At 52.7% G+C, this 27,696-nt stretch overlaps 13 protein-coding genes across 13 annotated transcripts; 3 read left to right on the top strand and 10 right to left on the bottom strand.

Annotated features, from left to right (window-relative positions):
- Nucleotides 1-429: 429 nt before the first annotated feature.
- Nucleotides 430-1,305, bottom strand: MRPL2 (54S ribosomal protein L2 mitochondrial; the record flags this gene model as incomplete). Its single annotated transcript, XM_064832841.1, has 2 exons — nt 430-960; nt 1,030-1,305. The coding sequence occupies 2 exons, from the start codon at nt 1,303-1,305 to the stop codon at nt 430-432; spliced, it is 807 nt and encodes a 268-aa protein (XP_064699110.1).
- Nucleotides 1,306-1,646: 341 nt separating this feature from the next.
- apm1 (AP-1 adaptor complex mu subunit Apm1) lies at nt 1,647-3,083 on the top strand (the record flags this gene model as incomplete). The annotated part of the gene is made up of 2 exons (XM_064832840.1): nt 1,647-2,915; nt 2,982-3,083. The coding sequence occupies 2 exons, from the start codon at nt 1,647-1,649 to the stop codon at nt 3,081-3,083; spliced, it is 1,371 nt and encodes a 456-aa protein (XP_064699109.1).
- A 505-nt stretch (nt 3,084-3,588) lies between these two features.
- Nucleotides 3,589-5,152, top strand: LTS14_000125 (uncharacterized protein; the record flags this gene model as incomplete). Its single annotated transcript, XM_064832839.1, has 2 exons — nt 3,589-4,186; nt 4,263-5,152. 2 exons carry the CDS (start codon nt 3,589-3,591, stop codon nt 5,150-5,152), a joined length of 1,488 nt encoding a protein of 495 aa, XP_064699108.1.
- Nucleotides 5,153-5,309: 157 nt separating this feature from the next.
- RBK1 (putative ribokinase) lies at nt 5,310-6,242 on the bottom strand (the record flags this gene model as incomplete). Its single annotated transcript, XM_064832838.1, has 2 exons — nt 5,310-5,780; nt 5,832-6,242. The coding sequence occupies 2 exons, from the start codon at nt 6,240-6,242 to the stop codon at nt 5,310-5,312; spliced, it is 882 nt and encodes a 293-aa protein (XP_064699107.1).
- A 300-nt stretch (nt 6,243-6,542) lies between these two features.
- Nucleotides 6,543-9,092, bottom strand: LTS14_000123 (uncharacterized protein; the record flags this gene model as incomplete). Its single annotated transcript, XM_064832837.1, has 1 exon — nt 6,543-9,092. The coding sequence occupies one exon, from the start codon at nt 9,090-9,092 to the stop codon at nt 6,543-6,545; it is 2,550 nt and encodes an 849-aa protein (XP_064699106.1).
- Nucleotides 9,093-9,479: 387 nt separating this feature from the next.
- CAB5 (Dephospho-CoA kinase cab5) lies at nt 9,480-10,301 on the bottom strand (the record flags this gene model as incomplete). The annotated part of the gene is made up of 1 exon (XM_064832836.1): nt 9,480-10,301. The coding sequence occupies one exon, from the start codon at nt 10,299-10,301 to the stop codon at nt 9,480-9,482; it is 822 nt and encodes a 273-aa protein (XP_064699105.1).
- A 1,922-nt stretch (nt 10,302-12,223) lies between these two features.
- On the bottom strand, nt 12,224-13,932 carry LTS14_000121 (uncharacterized protein; the record flags this gene model as incomplete). Its single annotated transcript, XM_064832835.1, has 2 exons — nt 12,224-13,215; nt 13,272-13,932. The coding sequence occupies 2 exons, from the start codon at nt 13,930-13,932 to the stop codon at nt 12,224-12,226; spliced, it is 1,653 nt and encodes a 550-aa protein (XP_064699104.1).
- Nucleotides 13,933-15,942: 2,010 nt separating this feature from the next.
- LTS14_000120 (uncharacterized protein) lies at nt 15,943-16,228 on the bottom strand (the record flags this gene model as incomplete). The annotated part of the gene is made up of 1 exon (XM_064832834.1): nt 15,943-16,228. A coding segment is annotated over one exon (286 nt), but the record flags the coding sequence as incomplete, so codon positions are not given.
- A 403-nt stretch (nt 16,229-16,631) lies between these two features.
- LTS14_000119 (uncharacterized protein) lies at nt 16,632-17,540 on the bottom strand (the record flags this gene model as incomplete). Its single annotated transcript, XM_064832833.1, has 2 exons — nt 16,632-17,024; nt 17,076-17,540. The coding sequence occupies 2 exons, from the start codon at nt 17,538-17,540 to the stop codon at nt 16,632-16,634; spliced, it is 858 nt and encodes a 285-aa protein (XP_064699102.1).
- Nucleotides 17,541-17,841: 301 nt separating this feature from the next.
- LTS14_000118 (uncharacterized protein) lies at nt 17,842-18,589 on the bottom strand (the record flags this gene model as incomplete). The annotated part of the gene is made up of 2 exons (XM_064832832.1): nt 17,842-18,059; nt 18,181-18,589. 2 exons carry the CDS (start codon nt 18,587-18,589, stop codon nt 17,842-17,844), a joined length of 627 nt encoding a protein of 208 aa, XP_064699101.1.
- A 2,567-nt stretch (nt 18,590-21,156) lies between these two features.
- LTS14_000117 (uncharacterized protein) lies at nt 21,157-23,655 on the bottom strand (the record flags this gene model as incomplete). The annotated part of the gene is made up of 1 exon (XM_064832831.1): nt 21,157-23,655. One exon carries the CDS (start codon nt 23,653-23,655, stop codon nt 21,157-21,159), a length of 2,499 nt encoding a protein of 832 aa, XP_064699100.1.
- Nucleotides 23,656-24,012: 357 nt separating this feature from the next.
- On the top strand, nt 24,013-25,330 carry KTR4 (putative mannosyltransferase ktr4; the record flags this gene model as incomplete). Its single annotated transcript, XM_064832830.1, has 2 exons — nt 24,013-24,172; nt 24,243-25,330. 2 exons carry the CDS (start codon nt 24,013-24,015, stop codon nt 25,328-25,330), a joined length of 1,248 nt encoding a protein of 415 aa, XP_064699099.1.
- Nucleotides 25,331-25,575: 245 nt separating this feature from the next.
- On the bottom strand, nt 25,576-27,598 carry cut23 (Anaphase-promoting complex subunit 8; the record flags this gene model as incomplete). The annotated part of the gene is made up of 2 exons (XM_064832829.1): nt 25,576-27,448; nt 27,501-27,598. 2 exons carry the CDS (start codon nt 27,596-27,598, stop codon nt 25,576-25,578), a joined length of 1,971 nt encoding a protein of 656 aa, XP_064699098.1.
- Between the last annotated feature and the right edge of the window lie 98 nt (nt 27,599-27,696).

The raw sequence follows: 27,696 nt of genomic DNA, 5'->3' as shown, positions 1-27,696 counted from the left end.
CCGTGGGATCACGATCACGAAGACATGACAACTGGGGTAGGCGTTGGACTTCGCGCAGAGCACGGCACTTTTGATACCCAGTGGGCGGTCGTGACTTGCTTAGCCGTTGTCTTCACCTAATGTTTAGTTATGATTGACGAATACGCGATGATGAACTTGCAGACAAATACCATGAATCAATCACAGGCGTCGTGGCGCACATGAAAAGGCGTACTCCGGCTTTGTTTGACAATCACGTGATCAAGGTCTTCTGTGATGGTCACGTGTTGAAGCGTCACACAGCAGAACGTGATCAACGTCCGAGACTGGAAGGAAAAGGACGGGACCTAGCTGATGCTGTAGGCATTGGTACAGGCAGGTAAAGGTACGGATGAGATACTATCTCCACTACACTACATACGCTTGAACCTGAAAAGGCACAAAGCTGAACTATTTCGCCTTAGCCTTGCCCTTATTTCCCCTCCCCATTGCCTTCCGCTCGTTATTCCTCGCAATCCTCACCGCGCTCTTCCGCCACGCCGCGAATCGATCTCCGGGCTTGAAGTCGTCATAAGCTCTCGTCGTCTTGCCTTTGGCCTGCGCAGCGGCTTCTTTCCTCTCGGCCGCTTGCCCGATCTCGTGATTACTTTGTCTGTATTGATATCCTGGTCGCAGGCTCAATTGGAGGCCTTGGGGGTTGTTGGAGGTGGGTTTGAGGGTTATTGTTGTTGGTTGGCTCGGTGTGATGGCTGGGTTGGTAGAGGGTGCGTCGAGGTTGGAGAGGGCGTCTGAGGGCGCGGGGTCGGGCATCTGGTAGGCTAGTAGTCCTAGGTGGCGGCGGCGAGCGGCGTGGGTTGGTTGGGGGAGGTGCTGGTCTTTTTCGAAGACGAGGCCGATGAATTTGCGGGTGGGGTGTCGGGCTGGGTCGCTGTAGTAGCGGACGTAGCCAGGGACGCCGGCGTGAATCGTGTGGTCGCGGCCCTGTTGCAGTGTTGTTAGATCTCTCCGCTTCGCCTTGTTAGATGTCTTGAGTTGTTGTCGTGGGCATACCATAAAACAGTGGTCGCCAGGAAACCAATGTGTGCCTCGCTGCTTGAAGATGATGTTGCCTGGTATCACGTATTCGCCGCCTGTCTTCTTGGCTCCCAATCGCTTGCCTGGGCCTTGCTTCGCTTTGTTGGCTCTTCCTTGTGCTTGATGGGAGGCATTGCGCTGTGGTATGCGCGGTAGTGCTGTAGGTCTTTGGGTGATGCGTAGGGAGGAGAGAGCGGATTCGAGACAGGCCAATGTTGCCATCGATGGCGCCTTGAGTGTTCGAGTGGTCATGGTGTGCGGTCAATATGTGTATTGGATCGTTAGCAGGGCGATTCAGGATGAAGCATTTCGAGATGGCTTGTTGGCACTCCCGCATCTCCGCCATCAACGGCGGGACCAGACAACAACATCCGGTATACTCCAGGCAATCACATTGTTCGAATGGTTTCTTGCATGTGAAACGAAGACACGGTCTGATAGATCCTCACGATAAACCACGCCCTCACCGACGCCTCCACTATCCAAGACAGCAATCTTCGACATTTCCTGACCGCCGGCTGCATCGTCCCTCCACATCAACACCAGCACCCACATCAGCATAACGGCCCTTGGGCCACGAATCCACCCCAACCATGGCCTCCGCTCTCTTCTTCCTCGACCTCAAAGGCAAGACACTACTAGCACGAAACTACCGCGGCGATATCCCCATGAGCGCCGTAGAAAAGTTCCCCATCCTGCTCTCCGACGCCGAAGAAGAGTCCTCCAGCACCCCACCCTGCATGACAAGCGAAGGAATCAACTACCTCTACATCCGGCACAACAATCTTTACCTCCTCGCGCTGACAAAACGCAACTCCAACGCGGCCGAGATCCTATTATTCCTGCACCGCGTGGTAGAAGTCTTCACAGAATACTTCAAAGAGCTCGAGGAAGAGAGTATCCGCGACAACTTCGTCGTCATCTACGAACTCCTAGACGAAATGATGGACTTCGGCTACCCCCAAACCACTGAAACCAAGATCCTCCAAGAATACATCACGCAAGAAAGCCACAAACTTGATGTTCAAGCCCAAGCTCGCGCCCCCATAGCCGTAACCAACGCCGTCTCCTGGCGCAGCGAAGGCATCCGCTACCGCAAGAATGAAGTCTTCCTTGATGTTGTCGAGTCTCTGAATCTCCTCGTCTCATCCACCGGCTCAGTCCTCAGGTCAGAGATTTTGGGAGCTGTGAAAATGAAATGCTACCTCTCCGGCATGCCGGAACTACGGTTAGGACTAAACGACAAAGTCATGTTCGAAACGACGGGTCGGACATCAAGAGGCAAAAGCGTAGAAATGGAAGACGTGAAATTCCACCAATGTGTCCGGCTCTCGCGCTTCGAAAACGACCGCACAATCTCCTTCATCCCACCTGACGGCGAGTTCGAGTTGATGTCCTATCGTCTAAATACGCAAGTGAAACCCTTGATCTGGGTGGAATGCGTGGTGGAGTCGCACTCGGGGAGTCGGATAGAATATATGCTCAAAGCCCGCGCGCAATTCAAACGCCGCTCCACAGCGAACAACGTCGAAATCCACATCCCCGTCCCCGATGATGCAGATACGCCGCGCTTTCGCACGAACGTGGGGAGTGTACACTACGCCCCTGAAAGTAGTGAGATCGTGTGGAAGATCAAGCAGTTTGGGGGTGGGAAGGAGTTTCTCATGCGGGCGGAGCTGGGTCTACCGTCAGTTCGAGGCGATGAGGAGAGAGGGGGTGGGATGATGGGCGGGTTTGGCGGAAGCATGGGTGGGGTGGGGGGTGGGAGTAAAGCGAAGCGGCCGATTAACGTGAAGTTTGAGATCCCTTATTTCACTACTTCGGGGATTCAGGTGAGGTATCTGAAGATTATTGAGCCGAAGGTGAGTTGTTCTCTACGTCCTTGCTGTTGTGATGTGGTTGGGTTCAAGCTGACTTCTATGGTGTAGTTGCAATATCCTTCTTTGCCTTGGGTGAGGTATATCACCCAGTCGGGCGATATTGCGGTCAGGTTACCTGATGTACCGGAGGATAGGCCACGGCCTAGGTAGTCCTGGTCGATTGGCGGGCATGATGATAGATACCAGGCATTATATTGATGCAATGCTCATCGAGCATATGTTTGTTCAAGCCTTGACACGACTTTTGTCCACGTGATCGAGACTACACCCTTGAGTGGTGAACCTTGCATGATCATAACTTCGTCCTTACTGTACCGCGATACATCAAGTAGCGTGCTCTGACATGTACTAGCATGTTGGCTTCAAGAGGTATAAGCATGACTTTGTTGTCTCTTATGGCGGTATTTCCATGCTGCTTGCCAAGACATCAATCTCCTGCGCTCAGCCGCAAGATGAGGTGGCGTGATGGTCGAGCACCGCAGCCTCGTCTGCCTTTCGCTCCACGGGTGAGCTATGGTGCACGAAGTTATGACTCGCCTTTCTCATGAGCCGTTGTGCTCCTCGAGCTCGTGTGCGCCAGCTTGGACTTGTCGCCAGAACTAAAGCTCGCCGTTCGCGTACGACAGCTTAAGGTCCCACCGGGTGATGCAAGACCATGGCGGCCACTCAGACCATATTCCCGACGAATACAATAAATGGTAATTACATATCACGCGTCAAACAGCTTGCAAGCGACTCCCAGGTCCCCTGGCCAGAGACATACTCGCCTAGCACCAACACCATCGCCATCGTCAAAGTCACCTTCCGAGACATCGAGACTATCTCAACGCTATCTGCACTTCGGTCAGTTGGTCAACGCGACAATCAAAAAACAGATAAAGTCATCGTCATCCAAAACATAACATCAGACTGGATCGAGACCATCGGCACCAAATACTCCCTCGACCCAGCCTTCTTCGTCGAGCACGCGCGCAACCCCAGCGCAGCAGAGCACTGGACGACTCAATGGGAGCATGTCTTTAGCGACGAGAAGACGGTGCAGCCGCAGCCGAGAGAGTGGTATTGTCTCAATGGCACATATACGTGCCATGAGCTCAAAGCTTTGACAGAAACCCGCCATCAGCGACCCATGTTCTTTCCGCGCGTGCGTACGTATAGACAGGCGAAGTATCATGACAATCTCGGCTTCCAGGGGAAAGATGCGGTGCAGGTCCGTACGAGGCTTTCGTATGTGAGGGCTGATGCGCATACATGTCAGTGCTCACAGTTCATCGAAAATAGAATGGACTAGTTGATGGCACAGATTCCACTGACATTGAAGCACGGCAGACATCATCTTGATAGACGACATCTTGCACAATGGTGATCCAGAGGCACAGCTCGGTGCCCTAAGCCGCACGACGTTACGAATGCCCTACGCCAACAATCGAGGCGGCGGCATCGTCGTCCCATCTCTATACAGCCAGAGTGATTTCAGTCTCCTAACATCCTTCGTCAGCTTTCTAGAGCACGGCTGGCATCTGGAAGTCCTCTTCGGCCTGACACAGGCATTGCCCATCCAACCTTTCTTGTATCTCCTTGTGAACTCCTTGTGGCAGACAAATCTCAGCTTCGTGGATAGGAAGTTGAAGGAGGTGAGCTTTACGGAAATCCGCTCGCCGGACGATCAGACGGCACAGAAGTTACATGATTTGCGGGAAAGCATCGCCAATATCCGAACGAGAGTGTCGGAGACGCAGCTCCATATGTCGTCTAGTCTGGACGCTTACTATGATACCTTTGGCAAGATCAAGAATCGGCATTACAAGACATACCAGTCGCCCTCGGACAATTTCAGGGAGATACTGGAATCGGCGGATAAACTGGACAGGTTCCTGATGGAGACTTTTCAGTTACTCATGAGTACGCTCAGTGTACGTGATAGTCAGATCAGTATTCGGCAGTCGAGACGAGGGATGCTGCTGACAGTGCTCGCCTTCATCTACGTGCCGCTGTCATTTATCACTGGCATCTTTGGGATGAACGTGAAGGAGATTAATGGGTCACCGCTTTCGATTTGGGTGTGTTTTGTGGCTTTGGGTGTGGTCATTGCTGTGACCGCGCTTGGGTATATGTTGTATCGGTATCTGTATAGACAGGGTATGATACGGCGGAGGGAGACATGGGAGAGGAAGGTGATGATGCCGGTGTCGGGGCGGGAGAAGCGGCCGGCGGTGTAATTCTGAGATATCGAGAGAAGTATACATACCAGCTCAGCTTTTGGACGTCAGCGATTAGCAGGCTTTTAACCCTCTGTTGCTTCGCGGAGACGATAGCAGAGGCGAAAGTCATCCTACCTGGACAGTCCCACACATCTGAGCTGATAGAAGAAAGATCTTATAGCTCGTCTCGCTTCGGTATGGCATCCATAGCACCTCTCCTCTGCACCGTGATACTCGCAGCCAGCGTCGCAAATCCCAGCGCCTTTTCATACTCAAAGTCTTTACCAACGTTCTTGGCACGTTGTACAGCATACCCGCCAACAAACGTGTCACCAGCAGCGGTCGTATCCACAACTTTGACTTTCTTGGCTGCAAGTCTGCCTTTGAGGCCAGCTTTGGTAGCATATACTAACCCGTCGCCTCCCAAAGTGATGATCACAGTGTCTTTGATGCCTTTGGATAGAAAGTGCTGAGCGATATCCTCAGGGGTTCCAGACTTACTGTGCGACAGTATGCTAGACTCTGTTTCGTTCATGACGAGGGTATCAATGTGCTGATATATGTCCTCTGGCAATAATTCTGCTGGTGCAGGGTTGAAGATGACATGTTTCCCCTTCTTACTGGCTTGTCGGACGTTGTGGTATACCTGTCAATCGTCAATACGTCTAACAAAGATCCATTGGAATGTGAGTCCTACCACTCTCGAAGGAATCTCAAGCTGAAAGACAACCACGTCCGCCTCCTCAGGCACTAATTCCCAATCCTTGCTCTCTTCCGGCGAAATTGCGTAATTGGCATTAGGAGCAAACAGGATCCGGTTCTCGCCGTCATCATCAACGATGATCGTACTGATCCCCGTCTTCTCTCCTTTCAGACTTCGCACATTCTTGCTGTCCAGGCCTTCCCGCTTCAGCGCCTCAAAGTAATCTGCTCCGAAGCCATCGTCACCCAAATTCCCAACCATGGAGACCTTAATATCGGAATCAGCCAGACGTGCGCAAGCGACTGCTTGGTTGGCTCCCTTGCCACCAAAGCCTGTGTCGAAGGAGTGGACTGTCAGAGTTTCTCCTGGTGTGGGTACACGAGGTGTCCGAATGATGAAGTCCATGTTTAGGGAGCCTATGACGGCTACATTGTGTTGTGCCATGATTCTGTGATATTTCTGCTTTTGATTCTTTGATGGCAAGGAAAGATATATGAAGGTAATGCTCATGTATGTGAGTACACACGGTCCGACCCGCGAACAATATGCGATGGCCATGCGGGGCAGGTACGCAGTTTGCGAGCCGATACGTCTCAAGTCACGATCATTGGCAAGGATGCTGATGTTGCATAAATCAATGATTTTTACAAAGAACTATGGTGATCAGGCTTTTGACGGCCAAGAAATGCTCTGCTGCTCCTAGTCCTATGATCGATCCCAAGGCATATGCAAATGCACCTCGCCGTCCTTCTCGCTCCAGCCACCGTGATGTCCCGACTTCCTCGAAGAAGGAGCAAGAGTCCTCAACACGCTCGGAGGCTTGTTCTCCGAAGTATATTGCCTGATCTTCGAGTACACGCTATCACTAGCCACGCTCGGCGGCACCCCCTCGCTCCTAATGCTACCATCCACGGTCCCTTCAGCCTGGAACGTGCTCTGCTGCACCTCCTGCCACTCCTCGAAGCTGAGATTCTTCTTGCCTCGATGATGGACTGGCAGCTTCCGATCTGCGCCTTCTGGCAGTCCGATATGGCTTTGCACTGGTGTCCGGCACGAACTGGGTGCGACACTGAGCGGATGTCCTTCAATCCAGCCTGCGCCTGCGAAGATAGTCGATTTAGGTGGGATGCGTTGAGAAGCCGCGCCGATACTACTTGAATTTTGACCGTGGAAGGGTCTTCTTGGTGGCTCCGAACTGTGTTGTTTGACTTCCATGTCGAACTCAGATCGAGGGTAGATCCAGCCTTCGCCTCGCTCCCGAATGCCTCTGGATAAGCCCTGCTCAGACTCAAATCGTGCATTGATGAAACCTTCCCCAACGACGCGAAAGCCATTGTAAGAAGGCTGTACTGCCTGACCCCAGCCATCTGCAGCCGTATAGTCTGATCGTACACTTTCGTGAGCTCGTGAGTGCCACGACACGGCACTTTTGGCCACGTCTTTGTGATCCAACATCCCAGTGTGTACACGAAGCCTGCGCGTAGATTGCTTGCGAACCTGCGATCGTCCTTCAGAACGTACGAATGCGGTATTCAAATGCCCACTAGACCTCTCACTGTTCTCATTAATGGTTCTGACCCTATCTCGTATGCTTTGCATTGACAGGGCACCACTCTGACTGGCGTCCCAGGGCTTCAGAGTGGAGGCTCTGTCGATGTCAAGTATCTCCAAGCTTCCGGCACCGAAGCGATCGAAGGCCATATCCCGACCATTAATGTTGTCCTTGTCGTTCAAACCGTCCATGTCATTCAAACCGTCCTTATCTCCAGCCACAACACGACTTCGTCCACCAGACCTTAGCCCTGGATGGAGAGTGTGGCCATGCCTGACATGGTCGCCACTCCTATGCGAATTGTAGAGCGATTCCCAGCCATTGCTCAAGCCCCTGCTATGTGCACTGATCGACTTCACAGCAGTTCTGACGTCTCCACGAATTACTGTGCTACTCATAGATGTCCTGGCAGGTTCCCAGCCTCCTGACCTTCGGTCGCGCCAGCTCCCCACACATGCAGAAGGTGCATGCCAGCCGTTGTCCGACTTTCCACTGTGCTGGCTCATGTTTGCGAGAGTCTCTCGACTTGCACCCAGTACAGCATCGCTTGAAGTAGCTGAGAAGCGATTTCGAATTATAGAGCCGGTGGACCACCCTGACGTTCTTCGAACATCCGCCTTTTCGTTGCTTACCCATGCATCAGGCCGCTGGCCATTGGTTCTACTGTTCTCGCTGATACTCCTGACAGCGCTGATCAAACTCTTCGCACGCACAGCAGCGCTCGGAGCTGCGGATGGTGCTTTGGGAACGGGTATATCATCGAAGAAGTTGCCGAAGCCGATGCCTGCGTCCTTTATGGAGCCCTTCTTAGACTCAACAATTACCGTTGCATCCCCTCCATTCTTAAATCCCTGCGCCAGCTTACTTTGATTTTGCTCTAGCACCAGTTGTTCTTGCTTCTTGGTCTTGGTCTTGTTCTTCTTTGCTTGCGACTGACCAACATTCATCGGCTTGACCTGTCCTTTGAATACGTTGGCGGTAGTCTCAGCTTGGTCATTCCGAGCATTGTCGTGCGCAGCACCAGATGCCTGCGTTTGCTCGTTCTCCTCGTTGTGCCGCCTGTGTGAGCTCGAGATTGGAGCTGTAGGTGGTGCTGATGTAACGTATGCTTGGTTTGGCAAGGTAACGAAAGCTTCACGACCATCCTTGCTCGTGATGCGGATACCCTGGCCTTTGGAATGTGTGGTAGAAGCCGGCGCCGCTGGTACTGTGTCAATCCTCAGCTTCTTTTCCTCCTTTGTTTTCACAACTGGCGGGCGCTTCTCCTGCTTGGTCAACTTGGCGGATTGGTCCAGCTCACGCCCACCGATATAAGCAGGCACGTGAAAGCGTCGCGTCTTGCTCTCCTTGCTCTTCTCACTGGCGGGGACAGTGTGCACGGATCCAGCCGCAATCTCTTGCACCAGAGGCTTCTTCCTTTCCTCCTCAATGGTAGCCAGCTTCAGTCTCTTCAACAGATCACCTCCGATAGCTCGAATTGGCTCGTCTTCTTCATCGTGCCCACCGCCGACACCATAATCCTTGTTGCAAACAGTAGGACATCTGTCATCGATCGCACTGACAGTTCCGCTCCTTGCGCTCCAGTGCCCAGCTCTCGCTCCGCCATATGAGCTTGCTACACCTGGAGCGCTTGAGAGCGGCGCTGGGAAGACGTTGACCTCGAATGTATTGTCAATGGCTGAGTCATGGTCTGTGAATGCCATGCTACCTTGAGTGGCAGCGTAGTGACAGGGTCCGAGCAGAGAAGAAGAAGTCGATGTTGATCTCGTGCCGCATGTCAGCAATTGCGTTGTCGAGCAGGCAGGTCTTGAAGCAGCGGGTCAACGGCGTGGTTCGGCAGTGCAATTATTGGTTGTTGTTACTCCGGTGGTGGACAAGTGCTTCTTTTATCAAGCCCATCAAGCCCATCAAGCCCCTTTCGCTGCTTTGCTTGGTGGCGGGCTCCAAGTGGGGCGATGAAGTGAGGTGGAGAAAAAGGTGCAAAGCTCGACACAACTGCTCGTTTGACAGTCTAAGGTATGGTCGCCCAGCTGAGGGCTAGGTTCATAGGTGTCATTACAATCATAGTCTCGTACTCACATGATGATCATCTATAGTTTCGCCTTCTCAAGCTTCTTCTCCTGTTCCCATTGCCGCTTGATCCACCAGCTGCGTACGTAGCTCCACGTGCCACTTGCAGCTGCCAGAGGCGGGCAGAGCAATAGCAACCACGCCCACCACTGCGGATGACCTCGACTGACCACACTCATGACCCTGTCGATCTCTCGCTTCAAGTCGTCCTTGTCGCCGTCATTCCATACCACTACTCCAGCCCCCTCCCCTCTCCTCAAACACCGTTCAGCCTTGTCCCGGACATCCCATTGAGCATTGACTCTGTTCTGTGCATCCTCTGCCGTGAGATGTGCATCTCGTTCTCGTAACCGCTGTATTTGCACCTTCGGATCACGTACTGCAACAACCATGATCGTACCACAAAGCGGCTCCCATCCACTCTCAAAAAGCAGGGGAACATCGAGAACGACAGCCCAATTGCCCTTCAGATACGCCATGATCATCTGCCGATACATTTCCTTTCTCACGGCCGGATGCACAATCCCATTCAGCGCCTTCCTCTCCTTCTCCCCTCCCTCACCAAAGACTCGTCTTCCCAACGCAGGACGATTCAAAAATCGGCCCTTGCTCCTCGGACCTGCCTCGCCGCCATTCTCCGATGTTGCTGGAAGTAGTAGATCAGGCGTGCTTGGACCGAAATGCGATACTATAGCTTTATAGCCCGCTGTACCTGGCTCGACGACCTGGCGAGCGATCTTGTCTGCATCAACGACTGGGAGGTTGTACGGTGGTGATGAGAGTAAGCTTGATACGGTTGACTTGCCAGTCGCTATGCTACCAGTAAGGCCTAGTAGTAGCATGACGGTTGACGGTGCGAACGAAATCCTTGATCACGTAGACCTTCGATTTTGTCTTACCAACTGGAGCGACAGTGAATGAGGTTGAAACCTCGGCTGATTCAGCCAATCACTGCATTTATATACTACGCTTCACATGCAGCCAATCACGAGCTCATGGACCCTTATATATAATATCTTGCAGCTAGAATAGCTCTTTTGCAACTAAAGTAGTCCTGCGGACGAAACGTATATATGTTGCCGCTCCGACCATGGCTACTCTCCTCGTTTCTCATCCTTTTGGTAATCTTGTACGTCGTTCTAGAGAATTCTTCCAATCTACCCAGGCTATTCCGAACCGTGTTGTAGTACGTCCCCACCTCACTCCATCCCTCTCACCACGCGGTGGCCTGTAGAACATTATCTAGACCGACCGCGATTGCAGACCAGTGTCGAAAGCGCGTATTTGACCATGTCCTCATTGCTCGGGAGAGTCGTGAATGGCCTGCTTATGTACAGATCGACCATGAACAAGATCCAACTGCTCCCCCTTCGTTGCTCGAATCCTTACCAACGGAGCTTTTGCAACGCGTAGGCTTCTATGCTGAACCGACCGATCTGCAGAATCTACGACTCACATGCCGGGAGCTGGAGTCGAAGATCAGACGAACTTTTCTGGATGCCTTCTACGGGACTAGAAGTTGTCTTCTGTCCTCTTCCGCCAGCACGCAGGCGCTGATTACTGTCTCTGAACATCCCGTATACAGTAAATCGCTCAGAACGCTAGATCTCCGTGTTGGCTTCTTGCTTGACACGTGGGACATGGCTCAACGGCGTAGCAGTTACATGCTGCAACCGCAGACTCGACAGGGGCGTGCAGAGCAACGCAAGATACGAGCTTTCTGTGGCGATATCCATAGAGCCCACGAGCAGTTCTAGTTGTCACGCCATTGGGTCGAGCAGCTACACGCTCTCCTAAGCAATATCGCCAAACACGATAGACCTCTTCGGATCAGAGTCACCGACACATCGTCCGGTGCTTTCAGCGGACAGCAGCGATTACACAAGTTGCCAGATGCTACTGACTACTTGGGTCCATGGTACCCCGATTCAGACGATGCGAATGACATCATGCTGGCGTGTCTCTCATCACCAGCTAGGATCGAGTATTTCGAAGTATCTGGAGCAATTGCTGCTGTACCTTTCGATGCCTTTCGAGCGACGAACAAGATGTTTGTGTTCGCAAGCAGTCAACAAGGAAGTCAACGATTGAGAATTATACTCAACGGCGCCCGAGACCTTGAGCCTGATGAACCTCAACAACTTCGAGTTGACGGCGCAGTCTCGCTCCTCTTGCGTCTTGCCCGTCGCGGGATGAAGCTTTACGAGTTCACATACGGTTCCGTTAATATCCTGGAGATTGCAAGGCAACGTCAACGTCAGGGCTTTGAGCGGCAAGTGGCAGTGGCGGCGAGTGCACTTGGCCGAGTAGAATTCGTCAAACGCTTCCGCGGGCCTTTCGAACAGGCTAAACAAAAAGCCATTCTCTCTGGGAAAGGTACTTCAATGCAATGGTCTCACATGGAGCGGATTCTTGAATCTCTCTGTAACACGATGGCAGCATCGTGAGACATGGAATCACCTCTGAGCTACAAACACTCTAATGAAGGTGGAGCCAACGTTCATCACACAGTATAGGAGAGGACGTCAACATCTATTGAGATAGATCAGGCAAACACTGGGAGTCATTGGCTCTGGGGCAGGCTGCTTTGTTCTTCTCGCAGCGACCGAAGCTGTATGATGTGGCGCTGCCGTCCTGCACAGCCTCTAAATATACTACCTGAGTAACATGTGCGTAAGGAAATCACAGAATAATACTTGGTATCCATACTAAACAGCAGTCAATCAATCTAGGTACAAACCCAACCTCATAGCTCGGCAGCACGTCAGTCTAGCGTAACATCCACCACAACCACTCCAGGCTCGTGCGTATCATCATCGTCATCATCGGCGATGTTCAAGTCGGCTACTGGTGGTGGGGGAGCCTCAATCCCCAGATACTCCTCAAGCATCTCACTGAGCTGGTAATATCGCTCCGATGCGGCCTGCATCCTCGGTATCCACCTCTCTACAACACGAGGATCTACGCCCCATTCCGCCCACGCTGAAGGGTCTTCTTCATTGATCTCCTCAAGAAGGGCTGGCAAAGCTATGTCGGACCTCTCCCATAACTCTGTCCCGTACTCGTTGGCCTCTTCGTTGGCTTCCATCGGGTCCATTGATCCCGGCTCCAGAGCAGCCGTGAAGCGAGCCTGGACGTCGAATGGAACGCATAGCGGACCACTGTCCAAGATATAGCCGACGATGGAGTGGAGGTTTCCGAGGATTACCTGCCAGAAGAAGATATGTCGGTCGAATCCAGTGCGCATGCTGTCTAGATCGCCCAGCCATCTTTCGCCATAGGTAGTGGACACCCTATGGCCCTGCTGCCAAACGGCGTTGAATGCAACCTGGGCCCCGCGGGCGTGGTTCAGGTCCATCTCGAGGAGCGCTGCCTCTTCTTCGACTGTCATGTTACCACTCTCGATCACTTCTTGCGAAGGCTTGTTCTCGAGGGTTTCCGTTCTCATGCGGCCGTCTAGGGCTTCCACCACATCTTCAGGATCAACTTGCACTGGGATGCCAAAATCTGGTACATCGAAAGGCGGCTCGGGAAGCTCCGCTGGGTGAGGCTCGTTGGGATCAAGAGCTTCCTCCCACATTGCTCTTTCCATCTTAGGCTGGCCATAGTGCGGGCATGGCTTATTTTTCTGCCAGTGGTTACTACTCCCGCCCTTCGCCCTAACACCGCAGATGTAGCAAAATGCTGTTCGGCAGCGCTCACAAACCATAGCGTTGCACCCATCCCAAAGGCCATAGATCCGCTCGCACGTTTCGTCTGGTAGCGCTGGTTAGAAGTCATCAACGTCCGACTTGCACTGCTGCTTTACTTACTTGGACAGATTTGGAAGTCGGTGCCACGGACCAGTGTCTTATCGATGGAGTCAAGTACAGTAGGACGCGCGCCTAGCGGACATTCGTGATCATCGGCTTCATCCGTAAACCCGAATGGCAAGCCACATTTTCCGCAGGATGTGCCACGGCAATCATCACAGGTGATAGTATCATTCCCCTCCGAAGCGTTGCCAAGGAAGTACAGGCACTCGCCGCACTCAACCTTTTCGCGTCGAGCGGCCTCATAGTCAGCTTCGCTGATCGCTTCGTGCTGGCACTTATCGCCCTCCTCCTTGTTCTTATTGCGATAGAAGTGCTGGCAGAGCAAGCGCTGCGACCGCGGCGTCTCGTGCAAAGCCTTCCGCACCTCCCAGACCATGAGCTCCTTGTGATCGAAGTCCGGGAAATCAGACGGCTCCAGTTTTCCGCGTGCCCACATGACCGGGTAACTTTCTTCATCGTTCTGGGCCTGGATGAATTGAGGACGCAATACCGTGAGATAGCATTCTTTGCAGATGGCATCGCCGGCTACCGATACGTATGGACTACCAGCCTCATGATCGTCGGCACAGATGCCACACTCGAAGTCCTTGTCGATCAAGTACTCGCGGGCTGGAAATGTGAGCTGGCGAACCTCCGCAGTGAGCACGACGCGAGCCATGGTTTGAGCCTGAAGGTTTATGAAATCTTGCCGGTGCGGGTTCCCCAGGATGTCAACGTCAAGTCATTGTGTCTTGTGGTCCTCCGGTCGGTAAAGTCGAGGCTTTGTCCATTGGGAACAACACCGTGAGCGAGACGCCACTGCAGGCCGCATCCGGTGAAGTCATGTAGTGGTGGGGCAAACCAAACAAAGGCAGCTCGTGGGTCACCGTGGAGGCAGTCAACGCGAGTGCTTTGTTGCGAGAATGTCGATTCTGGTGGGTGCATCCCGCCAAAAGACTTTACCGTGGAAACGGATGGAGCGACATCTCATTCCATCGAGTGCCGAGTCCCGGGTGAGATGTCTCGTGATACCAACATGAGTCTTTTCAAGATGCGCCAGGCCAATGAGGACTCCCTGTCGAACCTATCTGTACCCCGATCGTGTGGAACAGTATCATCCTGCTTTTGGGTGTCATGCGATTGACTGGAAGATGATAGTGCGGTAAATGGAGTGTATGGTCGGCTTACAGCAGCAGTTCAAGTGTCCTGCTTGGTCGATCGTAGGATCTGGAGTGATGAGTAAAGCACGCCCCGGCATGATCCTTCTGATGTCGAGAAGGATACCGTATAAGATGAGCTATCAGACGCGAGAGACTGGTGCACAAGTCGAATCAGTAATCTCATTGTCTACGTAGAGTCTGTACGTCAACTTAGACAGGCTGAGAGCCTGGGACGTGTAGTTTCGCGGCGTTAATCCTCAGTCCCGTCTCGCTCGTGTCTGGATATAGGTTACCATGTCTCGGCTTCCCAGGTGTCCATGTCTAACAAGAGATACCATCTGATCCAAGTATATCGCTGCTAGATAAGTAACAAGGCAGCCTCAGAGTGCAAGAACATGTCTCACCCGTCGACAATGATGCCTGCGAAATCTGTTTCACAACCCAGATCGATCAAAATCCGACCTCGCCCTCGACTTTCCCACAGGATCTTGATAGATCTACTAGCAAACAAAAATTCACAAACCCAAAGAGATCTGCTGTTTCAGATACATCAAACCAAGCTTTCCAGACGAGCCGGCCTCGTCGCAAACACAATTGACTTCAATTCGGCAAGAAGCGCCGCAAACAGACCCAATCGAGGCCATACTCATCACCAACCACGAGCGATATTCCCAGCAATCATCAACCTCCTGGGAACAGCCCATCTCCCTCCATGGACGCCACCACGTACAACTCTGTCGCATTCCAAAGCAACAACGACATTTCCAGAGCAAACGGCTCGACCTCAAGCATCGGCAGCTGGGACGCCTCTCCAGCAGCAATCGGGGGACGTACACTAGCCTCCTACACGCCTTCTGGCCGTCGCAACGCCATTGATTTTGGAGACATACGTGCGCGCGCTGCACAAGGTCTGCAAATGTTTTGTAGACTCTGTGGGATGATATTGGGGTTCTGCGAGCAGCCTTTCTAATCGGTCAAGGGAAGGAAGGCGTCCAAGTCGTGACCTGCTTTGGTAGTCGGTATAGCTGGGAAGGAATCTGAGTTGACTGACTGTTATCGCACTGGAATGAGCTGCACATGTAAAGAGGAAACCATATCAGGCTCAGACCTACTCACTGACGATTCCGCCCCCATCCTCTTCTTACTCCGACCAAGAGTGTTGAGGATTACACAGCGTACCATGGATGAGCCTCCGCTCTATTGCACCTCTCCTCCGTCGTACCCCACCACAGCCCTCATCCACATATCATCTCTAACCTCCTGTAGCGCCATCTTCGCCGCATGCGTCCACCTTGCCACCTTCTTATACTCCCCCCCATCCACATCCTCATAACAGACCACAAACCTCATAGCCCCTGGACCGACCCCACAGCAGCAGAAATACTGCACGTGCCACCAAGCCGCCTCATCCACCTCCCTAACCCTCACAGCCATCTCATCAGGCAGATCCCTGCAAAATGCCGCTTCCTGCACCCCATCATACGCCAAGCCGATTTCGAAACGCGTGAGCAGAGCGCACGCTTGCTTACCTATGATTGCTGGCCAGAAGAAGAGCCAGAGTCGGATGGGCGGTGACGCGCTTCCGCGGTCGGGGACGTAGTGGCGAAAGGTGTTTTGGGTGTAGTAGATGGGTGATGCTTCTTCGCGTATCTGTTGACAGGTGTGTAGTAGGCATTTTGGTCTGTGATGGTGACCGCTTCTACCATCTCGGACGAGGATATGTCCCTTACTGCAGAGCACGTGCTCGTAGATCGTGTTGCGGAGCTCGGCGGGCAGGGTGAGGAGGCGCGATTTTTGAGGTGTTGTAGTAGTCATGGTTTCGAGCGATTTCTATGAGGTGGCAGCTAAAGATGGTGGATGGTATGGAAACGCGCTGCGCTCAAGGCGACACACATGCGAAAGTGAAGAGAGAGGCAGGGTGAAGGTGATGTATGCACACTAGTAGAAAACTTACTCAGGTGCATAAGCACAGACATAGTGTGTTCCCGCGATACAGTGAATGCACATGCATCGCACGAGGCTTCTGCCGGGACCTACCTCTAGATAAGGAGCTCTCCTGCATACGAAGTCTGGCTATATTATGTGTTAGTATCTCCCGTCCTCTCGGGGTGATAATGCGCCGCATAGATCTGCAGAAGCTGCAGAAGCTGCAGGCGCAGGTTAGTACTCATAAAACGTGACAGAGATTTCAAACGGCAGTCAAGATCAAGCAGCCACCTCATCGTCTTCCACCACCTCGTGTCTGCTCCAGACACTCGCGCTGAATGTGGCCTTTCTGCCCACAGGTATGGCACGTGATGTTCTTGCCACTAGACGAGCCACCTCCGCCTCCCCCACTACCGCCACCGCTGGAGATACCAGTAAGTTTGTTCAGCTTGACATGTTTCTTTCTCCGATCGTCAGCCAGGCGAAGTGCCTCAGCTTTCTCGGCATGTTTTCGTGCTTTGCGTTCGGCGCGAGCCTTGTCGCCTGCTTCTTTACGAGCAGCAGTTATCATGGCTTTGGCGCCTGTGGGGTCGTCGCTTTCGTCTTCGTCATCTTCATTATTCTCAGAATCCTCATCGTCGTCCGCGTCAGAGTCGGAAGATGATAGGTCTGGATTCTGTTGTTTCTGTACATGTCTATAAGCTTGATTGTACGACACTGCAGAAGATGGACATACCTCGACCGTCTTGTTGAACTTGCCAAAGCTCTTTCGCCCAACCAATGTCGGTCTTGCCTGCTCTACCTCCTCCTCGTCTGAGTCTCCATCTCGTGTCGTTCCTGCCGCATCCAACGACAAATACCCAGCAGACACAACTTTCAGGGCACTCTCTGCTACAGGTGTGTTGGGCTGCTTATAGCTCAGATACCATTTCGACTCGCCTCGATCCGCAGCCTCTCGTTCCAGTGCATCCTCTCGCTTCTTCGCTTCTGCTGCGGTCGCCTCTTCCACCAACCGAGCCTCTCTTTGAGCCGCCGACGAAGGAGTACTATTGAACGAGCCATTGGAAAGTCTTTGGCGTTTTGATGGTGGGTCTAACGGGGTGCTTGGTGTAGATGATGGCGAAGCCGATGCGCGCTGCATGAATTTCATAGTCGCCAGCCGCGACGACATCACCTTCGGTTGCCTCGTCGATTGCGCCATCGTTGTTACTGTTGCGTCTACGACACAATACTCCGAAACCTGTCCAAATCATGAAGTCGTGAAGGGATATTTATTGTCTGGCACGTGATGCGCTTAGTCACCACATTTTCTTCTTGAGAATAAAACTTCTCACAGATGAACCAATCCTTCTGACTTTCTCTCATGCCCACTTTTTAGACAGTACTTGTCAGCAGATTCCTCAATTGTTGCTCAGGCGATTTTGTGGTGCGGAGAGGGAGTTTTATGGTACTATAAGAGCTGGCTATGCAAGCGTTCAGTTGCATAGATTGCACAGGCGGTGTCAGACGTACCCGACATAATCCACAATCACAGATGAGATGCGCTTATACGTGCTGTAGCACTCGCGATAGTGTTCTAGAGGATCGAGACATGAGAGACCATGGGCGGGACGAGAGTCTGGTAAAAGATAGAGCCATCTTTGGTTGGCTTTTAGCAAGTATCTCCTCATTTCATTGTAGCGAGCCTCGATCGTCCTACCGCTCGGTAGAGTCGAGTATGCTGAAGACGCTTCCAGTCTCCTCAGCCATCTTTGTAGCGATCCGAGGACCGTGCTCTCACAGCCCAGCGACAAACAGCAAGCAACACAGCACCTTCCCGACACTCCATCCTCACAACTTACAAGCATACCCCCTCAACTCCTCAGCCAAACATCCCCACTCCGCTCCCTCGCTCTCACGACCCACACACGCCAAACATCTCCCCACATCAAACAAACACTCCGCCGCATCCCACGCGTTCTGATTCGGCTTTTCCGTCCTCACCTTCGCGGTCCACTGCTTCCACTGCCTAACCTCATCTTCAAACTCCTCCTTACCGACATGATACGACCCGTTGAACTGCGGCTTCCAGTACTGTTCGGCCAATGAGGCGAGGGCGGCGGGGCTGTTGTCTAGGACCTGGCACCAGTGCGGGACTAGGAAGGTGTTGACTTGGGGTTGGAAGGCGGTGTAGAAGCGGAAACTTGCTTCGCGGTAGAGACGGTTAAGGTGGCGTTCCAGGTGGGTGCTGCGGGACTGCGAGGAGGGCATGGTGGCGTGCTGTGAGGTTCTGCGGTCTTTGTTGTTGTCGGTGAGGATGACTCGGTCACTCTGAACTGGAGAATGCTTGGTATATGTTGCTTGCCGCCTACTGTCTTAAGAATTGTAGCCAAAGGATATGTTTGCACGATATAAGTACTTGTGTTCGCAACTTCAGATTACGAATGCAGCGCTTTCACATGCTCGATGATTGTGAAATGTCGCAGACGAGAGCAAGACATTCGACCTTTTTCACTGGTCTCGTTTGCTTGCTAGACAGCCTCAAGATTCTGCACCGCGCAAACAATTCACCCCTTCGAAGCCGCTTCGACTCAGAACAAACAATCATCTTCTAAGTCCGGAGCCGCATCGGACAGCTACCTCGAGCGACGCGATCGTGCATAATAGGCTCCCTACATGAATGATTGATCTTGCGAAAGACGTACTGCAAGTCATCGGCGTGGACGTCACTCGCTGAGCAGAGACAATCATTTCAGTGAGTACTCATTCAAAAGATTCGCAAAGCATGTGAACGAGCGCGCGTAACAGAACATTTTATCTTCCTTCGGCAGGCGGATGTCGCCTCCCTTGCCCACACAAAGCTCTGTAGGGACAGCAGCCACGATGAATGACCGCCAGCTATCGACTCCGTCCTCGAGCCTGCTTTACCCGCAAGGTATGCTGCAAGCTCGCAGATCCACCTTGGACCACGAATCTTTGGACGCGCTCAAGAACGTCACCCAGAATGACGACCCTAAGAACCGCTCCTCTGTCATCTAGCGATCTCGCCTGCTCATGCTTCCGGCAGAGATGTGCAATACCATTTTCGAGGACGTTCTGCTGGTCTCCGGCTACATCGATCTACAAAAGATGAGCCCCTACTGGAAAAGGCGAGGCACTGATCTGCGCACATATTCGTCGTGAGGCAGCTACCATCTACTACGGCTCTAAGGTCTTTCGTTTGGGCTTCGATGGAGACATCGGTTACGACCAGCCGACATTTGCTTGGGCTGCAGCTATTGGCTCGGCGTAGTGCGGTATGCTGAAGCGTGTAGAGCTGTACCTCTACTGGGCAGCCGAGACGGGTCCTGCGCATCAACAAGGGCAGGGTAGTCGTGTCAGTGTCTGGGAGCATTACGGTGCCGAGAAGACTAGATTGGAACAGCTCTTCTCTGCACTGGCTGGAGAGCATATCCGTGGCCTGAGTGGCTATAGTGTGGCGTACCAGGCACTGACATTCTTCAATGCGTCTGAAGAGGAAGATGGGGGATTGAGCCTCTGCAGAAGTGTAGCTGGTTGCTACAAAGACACAGACGAGAAAGCGATTAAGAATCTGCTGTATAGCCTCGAGCCGACCTCCCGGATTCGGGTGAAACGATCGCACTGAGTGTTGGCAAGCATTGCTTGTCTTCCTTTGACAGAGCCTCGTCTGTCTCAAAGGCATTGGAATGTCTAGCACCACCACCCAGCCCTACCAGACATGTAGCGTCCACTGCCTCCGCTTCCATTACTTCCGTTACTTCCTAAAAGTATATAGTCCCGGCTGGCAGGTATAAGTGCTCTGACGCACAGTAAAGGACTCACCTCCGCAATCACAGTTGCAAAACCCTAGCGGAACGTCACAACCATGGAAGCGCACTTTGAGAATCTACAGCCTCCGCCACCTCAGTATTCCACAATTGCACTCATCAGCAAACATGTCACCAGAGTGACGCAGGTGGTCCAAAACTCCCGCTTATTTGGTTTGCCGCCAGAACTTCGCAATCTGGTCTACGAGCTTGCCTTGCCACGCCCACGTGTTGTCTCGCCGGCCAGAAGAAATTCGACTTCGTCCATCAAGGTGACAAGTCTCTTGAACACCTGCCGACAGATCCGGCATGAGGCGGCATCGATCTACTACAACATGAATATCTTTCGTGTACATTTCTCGTGGAGCGATGTCGAGGCGGATCAAAAGCGGGCACTTGAGTGATTGGATGTCATTGGTCAAGAGCAGTGCAAAATGCTTGAGCACGTGGAGCTGTCCTGCCCGTGGATCAGGCGTCATCTTTCGCCAAAGCCGTCAAGAAAACCGGCCTTATCTTACGTCCCGTCTCGTGATGCCCTTGAGCGACAGAGGGCAGTCATGCCTCGCAGAGCTCGGCAATATCTGAAGCTCTTGCACAGCCACGGGGTGCGCTATCAGGCTATAGCGTTCCCAGATCTATCTCGTAGGCGGCGATATGTACACGAGAGGGCGGCCAAGATGTACAAAGAGGCGGGAGAACGTGCACTGAAGGAGGTGCTGGACAGGCTGACGCCTGCAAGATCATCTTCAGTAGAAGGGAGGAGAGCTATATCGGTCGCATGAGGTAGGTCATGGTCGGCCAAATCTTGGGTTCGTGTGATAGCTAGATGCTGGTGGGCCATGTATCTCGTGGCGGTTGACCACTCCACACACTCGGACAGTCGACTCTCGAGTTAGATCCAGAGACACTTTCGCTTTATGCTTGTGCCAAGGGTTTGTCTTGAGCGCCATGTTGAGCGCGGCCATACTCTTGCAATAGACTGTAACTTGCTGCTGCAGCAGTCAGACTACTTCACCCCTTCCACGTCAGCCTCTCAGCCAGCATCGCCAGATGCGTCTCGCCACCAGCCCGACTAACAGCCTTTAGCCCAGCAACGACAAAAGCCAGCCCCCTATCCAGCTCCTCCGCTACATCCGCCGAGTTCGCTACAGAGGACCTCTCCTCAAGGATCGCAGCAATAGCAGGCGCAGTTTGCTCGCAAAGCTCAAGCACACCAACGACCGCCTCACGTATCGGCGCCAGCTTCGGTGTAAGCAGTAACGAGGTCTGCAAGCGCTTTTCATAGTCGGACCAGATAGTTGCCATGGCATCAATGCCATCCGCTTGCGACATCTGTTTCGTGAGTTGTTGATGGAGAGTCGAGCACGTGTCTGCGATGTGTGCTCGAAGGACGTGGGAATACCAGATGAATTTGTTGCGAAAGGCCAACGCGCTACACAGAGCCTGTGTCATCTTCCTCCCGTTGACCTGTAGCTGGCGAAGCGGGAAGATCTGGGGACATAGTCGATGGCTGCAATACTCGACTTGGAGCAGGAACTTGAATGCAGATGCGTGTGTTACGAGTTGCGAAGATCGTGTGATGTTTTGTATAGGCCAGGAAAGACTGTATGCCAGCTCAAGCTGCTCAAATTGTCGTACTATCGGTGCAATTGGTGGAAATTTTCCTTGTGAAGTAATGTCGATCGTGACTGACTGCACGTCGACTGCTGGTGCCATTCCAAGAGTGTCTTGTACCAGCTCCGTCAGCATGAAAGGGTCCTTCCATGTCCTCCCGCTCCGTACGATGCGAGCAAATAATGTCTCCGTTAATGTCTGTAATAGTGCGCCGTCTTTTGCAAAGTAAACACTGTCGATAGCATCAAGGGCGGCCAGCATACCATGCTCGTGAAGCATGGCATGACTTAGAGCTTGTGTGCCATTGCTGCTCTGGCTGCTGAGACAATCGTCGATAGCGTCGTGCAGCAGCTGGTCAAACGGTTGTAGATTGTTGCACTCGGCCAGTCGTTGCTCCAGTCCCGCGCGATCGAGCAGATCTGAATTGGAGGATGCAGCATCCAGCGACGTATTTTCGCTGCCACTCAGTACTTTGAGAAAGGCTCTAGCCTTGCCCGAAGCGAATATGCGTCCAACGAAGGGCTGTATACACGTTGGTGCGTTGGCATGCCCATCAGATGAGGTAACTAGCACATATCGATCGTGCCAGACTCTGCTCAGCTCACAATCGGGCTTCGCCTCGAGAACAAAGAAGTGCTCACTTCGACTGTTCGGAATCTCACCAGTCTGCATCCACCGCTGCACGAGCTTCATGTATGTCTGAATGCTTGCAAGCAGCGGACCCAGGATTGCGGTGAAGAGCACGTCATTGCCAGTCATCTGTGCCAGACAGGCCTCATCATACAATGCATCCAAACCGACAAACGAAAGCTTTTGATTGGTTGCTGAAACTGCTTCTCCCATAACATTGGATAGACGAACCACAGGCCTGGTTATATCCTCGATTGCAGCCCTGCACTCAACGATGCTCACGATCTGGTCGACACTTGGTTCGATATATCGCTGCGCCAGGAATCCAAGATCCAATGTCAGCCTGCTCAGCAACTTCATGATCGAACTCTGCATCGACTGGACGAATTGAGCATCACTAGGTTGTGGCCTGGTCCAGCGGCGAAGGTGGTTCAATTGTGTAGCATCAGATGCAAACTGTCGAAGTATATCCTGCAATGTGGCCTGCTCAGCCGTATCGATGTGACTTCTACCGCGGACCTTCACTTCGCCTGACGCCTCGCCACTGTCAAAGAGATATGATGGCAGGCCCTGGAGGATCGTGATGACTTCGCGTATGACGCTGAGTTCTGATATTGCATGGTCCTTGCCATCAGTTGGTGAGACCTGCAAGCTTGTCTTAGCTGCCCGAACTTCGTCCAGTAGACTCGGCTTGGGCTGCACCAAGTGCTGTCGAGCAATCGCAGCAAAGTCGTCTTCAGCTAGAGATGTGGCTAATGTCGTAGTCGTGGGCTCTGAATCGGTCTCATTGTACGGAGAGGTCTCATCTCCACTTGAGTGGTAGCCGCGATCGACATCATCCCAAATATCGGCTTCGTCCAGAGGACCATCAGCCACTATGCCCTCCCAGCTAAGCTCGGCTTCGGAGGCAGTTGCCTGATTAAGGCCATCCAGGACAGCAAGGTCTGTCCGATCTACAGGTCTCTCTGAAAGATGAAGAAAAAGAGACAGCACTTCCGGTAGGAATTTTGACATTGTCGGCAGCTCGTCCAAACGTGACCGTAGCGCATCTGCTAGGCTGTCTCGATTGCGAACGCTGAACTTCTCGACGAGGCCATCGAGTCTCTCCTTGACTTCGAATTGGTTGGTCCGAGCATGGCTTGCGTCGCGAAGACCTTTGATCGTTTGCTCTCTGATGCGACGGAAGCTGGGGTCATCTTGTGTTCTGCTTGCGATACTCGCGATCAGCTTTTCGGCGAGCTCGCCTATGAGTGCTGCGTGCGCCATCGTTCATGTTGCAGCAATACAAATGTGTTCCCGCTTGGCGATGTCCCGTGTCAATAATCTAACCATCGCTCTTGACGCGTGAAGTCGCGCCAATCAATTGTGGCGCAAGAGTGTGGCGTCGGGGATTCAGATCCCTGCATAACGGAGCCGCGTAACAGAATCGGGGATCTTGAACGAGACTGGAGACAGGTAATTTCATTCATTCGCTTGCGACGCGGCCACATTGGGACTCGTGGTGAAAGAGAGCAAGATGATACTGGTCAACAAGGCGACCTCATACTCGCGACATTGAGAGAGCGATCTGGAATCTGGAATCTGGAAAGTCGATACGATTCGACCAGACGGGACGACACAATCATGGCGATGCCCAAACCAATCCGGCTGCTGGCAGCGTCATGTATGGTTCTATTCATATTCCTGGTCCTGCAGATCATGCGGAATCCAAGCGAGGTGAAGGTGCCTAAGGAGAAGGATCCCAACAGGTCTGGAGAAATGGATCGGGACCCAAATCTAGATGGTAGGCATACATATCATATCTTTCGAAAGAGCTGGACAAGACCCATATAGCTGACTAGGTACGGTACTAGCGACCCTCGAACCACCAGAACCATTACACAGAGTCGTCGGCGACAACTACGCTCCTGAAAACCCGAACAGCGACCGCATTAATGCCACCTTGCTATCACTTGTCAGGAACAAGGAGCTCACGGACTTGGTGCAATCGATGCAAGACCTAGAGAGGACTTGGAACCATAAATTCAACTATCCCTGGACCTTCCTCAATGACGAGCCCTTCACGCAAGAGTTCAAGGATGTCACGCGAGCGAACACAAAAGCAAACATCTCCTACCTGCAGATCCCAGCAGCCCATTGGGATGTACCCTCATGGATAAATGAGGAGTTGATGCATGAGTCGGCGAATATGCTGGAGGAAGAAGATATCCAGTACGCGCACATGAAGTCCTACCACCAGATGTGTAGATGGAACAGTGGCCTCTTCTACAAGCATCCAGCACTGCAGGACACGCAATACTACTGGCGAGTAGAGCCAAAAGTCCACTTCTTTTGCGACATAGACTACGACGTCTTCCGCTACATGCGAGACCACAACAAAACCTACGGCTTCACCATAAGCCTCTACGATGCGCCGCAAACAGTCAAGACCCTCTGGCCCGAAACACTCAAGTTTCTCGCCGCAGGCAACAGCCATCTGATGGCCCAGAACAACGCAATGGACTGGCTAGTAGACAAAGCCGCCCGCCCAGACCACAACATCAAAGCCAACGGCTACTCAACCTGCCACTTCTGGTCCAACTTCGAAATAGCCGACATGAGCTTCTTCCGCTCCCCGGCCTACGAAGCCTACTTCGAGCACCTCGACCGCGCCGGCGGCTTCTTCTACGAGCGATGGGGCGACGCGCCCGTCCATTCCATCGCGCTGGGCTTGTTCGAGGATAAGAATAAGTTGCATTGGTTCAAGGATATCGGGTATCAGCATATCCCGTTCTTCAATTGTCCGAATAGTCCCAAGTGTCGCGGGTGCGTTACCGGGAGGTTGACGGATGGGGAGGCGTTTTTGAATAAGGAGGATTGTCGGCCGAATTACTTCAAGTATGTTGGAAATGAGTGGGCGGATGAGAGTGAGAAGGGGAAGGATGGGAAGGCGGGAAATTAGTGTGACTGAAATTGAAACTTGACATGATTCCATGGGGACACAATCCACAGAACGCTGTGAGAAGGCATCCCGAGTTGTTATTACACTCACGGTACATCGAGGCAATGGGCGCAACTAGAAGCGTGACACGTTGTGCTTCTATCGAGTCGCACTGCACCAACAGAGAGGTGGCGCAAGAGACGATGACAATGGAGAGGAGGCAGCATGACGCAAATAAACGATTGTGCACTTCGTCCACAACCACATCAATCCGACCCGACCTCTTCATCAGCTAAATTCAACCGACCCCTAACATCCCTCGCCAAACCCTTCGCCTCTTCAACCTCCCACCCGTCCTCACAAAGCTCATTAGCAAGCTCCATAGTCCTTTGCCACTCTCCCTGCCCAAACGACCACCTCGCCAACCACAATCTCGCCTTACAAGTCACTTGAGTAACACCCAACCCCTCCTCACCCTCCTCCGCCCCCTCTTCCTGCGCGAGAGCAAGCTCCATATACGCCGCAGCCTCACTATCAGCTCCCTCCCGCTCGTACAGACAAGCGATGTCGTACAAGATTTGTGGATCCAGCATACCGCCTACGGCCTGAGCCAGCGGATCAGCAGGAGTAGCAGCACTACTACCGAAACTTGACGAGGCATCGGGTTGTGCACCGACCACCAGAGCACGTTTGTACGCTTGAATGGCGTTGGCAGCCTTGTTGCATTTCGAATAAGCGTTCCCAACCGCCGCCCACATTTTCGGGTCCCCAGGGTAAAGCGCCGCGGCACGTTGATAGTAAAATAGACTATAGCTGTAGCACTCCAGCATCTCATACCCCTGTCCCAACCCATACCAGGCACGATAGTCTTTGCGATTCGTGTCGACTGCTCGCCGGTAGGATTCGATCGCCGCTTGGGTGTTCTTGAGCTCGATATATTCGTGGCCCATTAGTGTCCAGGCTGCTTGGAAGTTACGGTCCAGATTCAATGCGCGACGGAAGAGTAGAACTGCTTTCTCGTGCTCAGAGATTAGGCCGTAGTAGTTTCCTAGGATGCAGTTTGTTTCGGGGCGGAACTTGTCGGTGTCGCTTGCTGTGCTTGCGAGGTTGGCGAGTCTGGGTCGATTGCCGAGGACAAAGAGGAGGTTGCTATAGACTTCCATTCCATCTAGACGATGAGGCTGGTCTCTTGCCAGATTGTCGAATAGCTGCATTGCTACTTCGTATTCGTGTGCATGGTAGTGCAACATGGCTTTTTGCTGCTGGAGAAATGCCGACAGTGGGAAGATCGCCTGCATCTGAGCTAGAGTGTTGAAGACTTCTGGCGTCTGCTGATATAGCTCCTGATTGCAGTGGATGTGGAAGAAGATGGACATGATGTTTTGTGGCAGGTGCTCGCTGATCTGCTGCATCTCTTCGGGGGACGCGATTAATGAGGCCAGCTCTAGCCATGCCGACCAGTTGTACGGCTGCAAATTGACGGCTCGGAGTAGCCATTGCTTTGCCAAGGCTTCCGACTTGAATCTTATGAGTATGAGTCCATACAGATAATCTAGCCATCCCGTGGAATTGTTCAGGTCCTGCAAGCCGCCACGAGAGTTGAAGTATTCTTCTAGAATGGCTACCACGCCTGGCACCTGTTTATTCGCCGTCATTGGCCCGTCAGACGGACCAAGTACGGTCTCAGAGTCTTCGTTCTTGCGCTTCTCGCCAGCCATGTAGCGGGCATAGAGTGCAAGGAATAGTGACCTCTGGCTGACATGCTTCGGCACACTTCCGTTCGTATGCTTGGTAGCTCTGATGTTGATCTTAGATGGGCCACGTGGCTGCTTTTTGGCTGCTGCGAATGGAGACGAGAGGCCGGGCTTTGATGGTGATGTGATGTCAGGAGCAGGAGCGCCGTGTGGTACTTGTGAAGGCAGGAATGTAGCAGAACATCGATCGAACTCTCGACAGTCGAAATATGACTTGGCCAGCAAGAAACGAGGCAACTCCTTAGCTTCCAGTCGCGCTTCTTTGCGGTCGTGATTCGCTGGCGGTATGTGTGGCGTATCATTGTCATCGTCGACATCAGTGTCAGATGTGTCATCGACATCCTCCTCGTCATGAGAGGCAAAAGAGTTTAGGAGCTCGGCAGCCCTTGAGTAGAGTAAGCGGACGGCAGATCTGATTCAGTGCGACCTCCACATACCACTTTGCTGCAAAATATAGGCATCTCTCGTTGCATGCAATCACAGCCTGCTGGAGTTGAGTTTGGAGTTCGAGCTGCTGTTCATTCGAGAGCGCCATGCTAGGGGGTTGGGATCACTCTTCTATATAGCACCTGGCTATACACTTGGAGCGGTATCTCGTTGATGAAAAGTACATGATATGCATATACCAAACAC

Source organism: Recurvomyces mirabilis (assembly GCF_035927965.1).
Source record: "Recurvomyces mirabilis strain CCFEE 5264 chromosome Unknown scaffold_1, whole genome shotgun sequence".
Classification (NCBI taxonomy): Eukaryota; Fungi; Ascomycota; class Dothideomycetes; order Mycosphaerellales; family Teratosphaeriaceae; genus Recurvomyces; species Recurvomyces mirabilis.
Note: the sequence above shows the minus strand (reverse complement) of the source record. Positions and strands in the feature narration are given on the sequence as shown.